Here is a 2,037-nt window from a genome sequence, read left to right on the forward strand (position 1 = left end):
CCCCCCCCCCCCGGCCGCGTATCCCCGGCAGCGCCCCGCGGCTCCCCGCTTCATTAACCGCTTTAATTAGCGGCTTTTTCTCATCCGCGCCCGCGAGGCGTGGAAAAGCTGCCTGGGAAAAGCGGTTGAGGTGCGGGAACGAAGAGCCGCGGGGCCGCGGAGCTCCGAGGGGGTTTTCGCCCATCCCCACCCCACGCTGAGGGCGCACGGAGCCCGTGGGTGTCACAGTGTGTTTATTATGGGCTGCGCGGTCCGCGGGCGGTCAGCACCGGGGGGAGGGAAGCCGCCAGCCCTGCTCCTGGGGGTGGGCGGCACCGGGGGGCTGCGAGAATCCCAGCCACCCCCCGGCATCCCATCGACCTCGGAGCATCCCATCAACCTTGGAGCATCCCATAGACCTCCAGGCATCCCGTCCATCTCGGGGCGTCCCATCGATCTTGGAGCATTCCATCCCATCCCATCCCATCCCATCCACTTCAGGTCATCCCATTACCTCGGGGCACCCCCAACCACTAACCCCAATGCTGACCTCGGAGCATCCCATAACCTCAGAGCATCCCATCCCACGGACCTCGGGGCATCCCATCCATTTCAGGCCATCCCATCCACCCCGCTGCCTTCAGAGCTCCCCACTCACTTTGGGGCACCCCCCCACCCCCATCGCTTTAGAGCACCCCATAACCTCAGAGCACCCGATCCCATCAACCTCGGAGGATCCCACCCCATGGATTTGGGGCCATCCTTCCCACTTCAGGGCATCCCATCAACACCACTGGCTTCAGAGCTCCCCACTCATTTTGGGGCACCCCTCTCCCCCCCCCTGCACTTTAGAGCATCCCACCCACCTTGGAGCATCCCTTCCACATCGGGGCATCCACTGACCTCACAGCACCCCACTGACCCCTCGGGGTTCCCCATCCTCCCACCCCACAGCTCTGATCTCCACCCCTCCCCACCAACCCCCCCCCCCGCGGGGGCGCGGGGGCTCCATGGGGCCCGGGGGGGGGGGGGGGGGGGGGGGTCCCGGTTGGGGGCAGCTCCGTGTGAGCGCGGCTGTAGGAAAGCAGGGACGGGGACACCGAGGCCGGCGGCGCCTTTCGGGGGTGGGAGAGGAGGGGGGGGCAGGGGGTGCGGGGTGCGGGGTGCGGGCGCATGCGTGCCCCCCCGGCTACAGGCTGAGGTCCACCACCACGTGCCGGTACACCACGCTGTTGGCCTTGAAGCTGGGCGCCAGCAGCAGCTGCACGTCGGCCGCGGGGACGAAGCGGAACGCGCGGGGCGCCTGCACCGCCAGCTCCTGGAACTTGGAGAACCTCTGCCGGCCCTCGTCCCACAGGTAGACGTGGCTGAAGGAGAAATCGCTGCCCAGCGCCATGTAGAGCCGGCGCCCCACGGAGAAGGGCTGCAGCACCATGGAGCCGCGCGACGGCAGCGCCTGCAGCTCCACGAAGCGCTGCCCTTCCCAGCGCACCACCTTGGAGTCGCCGATGTAGCGGCTGAGGCAGAGGAAATGCTCGCGGCCGGCCCTGAAGTGCTTCACCATCTGCACGTCCGCCGTGTCGCCCACCTCCCCCTGCGGGGCGAACAGCTTCTGCGCCCGCTGCCACTGGTAGAGCACGGGCGCCTGGGAGCTGCTGGCCACGATGAGCCGCGCTTTGCCGTCGTGCTCCACGAACTCCACGTCGGTGTCGCGGTGCCAGGCGTGCAGGGCTTGGTGCGAGTAGAAGCCGTTCTGGTCGAGGCGGTAGAGGCTGGTGGAGCCCGCCTTGGAGCTGTCGGCGATGACGAAGTACCACTCGCCGTCGATCTGGAAGGCTTCGACGTCGTTGGGTTTGCGGGTTTTCTGCGGGTCGATGTCCTGCAGCTTGATGAATTTGTCCACGGCCGTGTCCCAGCGGTGGATGGAGGAGCCGCCGAAGAGTTGGGCCACCACCACGTAGAGCTGCTCCTGAGCCACGATGGGTTTGCAGTGCACCGCCGAAGGGGCTGCGGGGAGGGGAGGGTCGGCGGGGGGGCGACATGGGCAACAACGGCCAC

At 67.7% G+C, this 2,037-nt stretch overlaps 1 protein-coding gene across 1 annotated transcript; it reads right to left on the reverse strand.

Annotated features, from left to right (window-relative positions):
- Positions 1-1,004: 1,004 nt before the first annotated feature.
- On the reverse strand, positions 1,005-2,020 carry LOC122191882 (leucine-rich repeat LGI family member 3-like; the record flags this gene model as incomplete). Its single annotated transcript, XM_042892284.1, has 1 exon — positions 1,005-2,020. A coding segment is annotated over one exon (852 nt), but the record flags the coding sequence as incomplete, so codon positions are not given.
- Positions 2,021-2,037: the final 17 nt, after the last annotated feature.

The sequence above is a fragment of the Lagopus leucura genome, unplaced genomic scaffold (genome assembly GCF_019238085.1).
Source record: "Lagopus leucura isolate 7727_CA_CO unplaced genomic scaffold, USGS_WTPT01 27116-0_obj-0_obj, whole genome shotgun sequence".
Taxonomy (NCBI): Eukaryota; Metazoa; Chordata; class Aves; order Galliformes; family Phasianidae; genus Lagopus; species Lagopus leucura.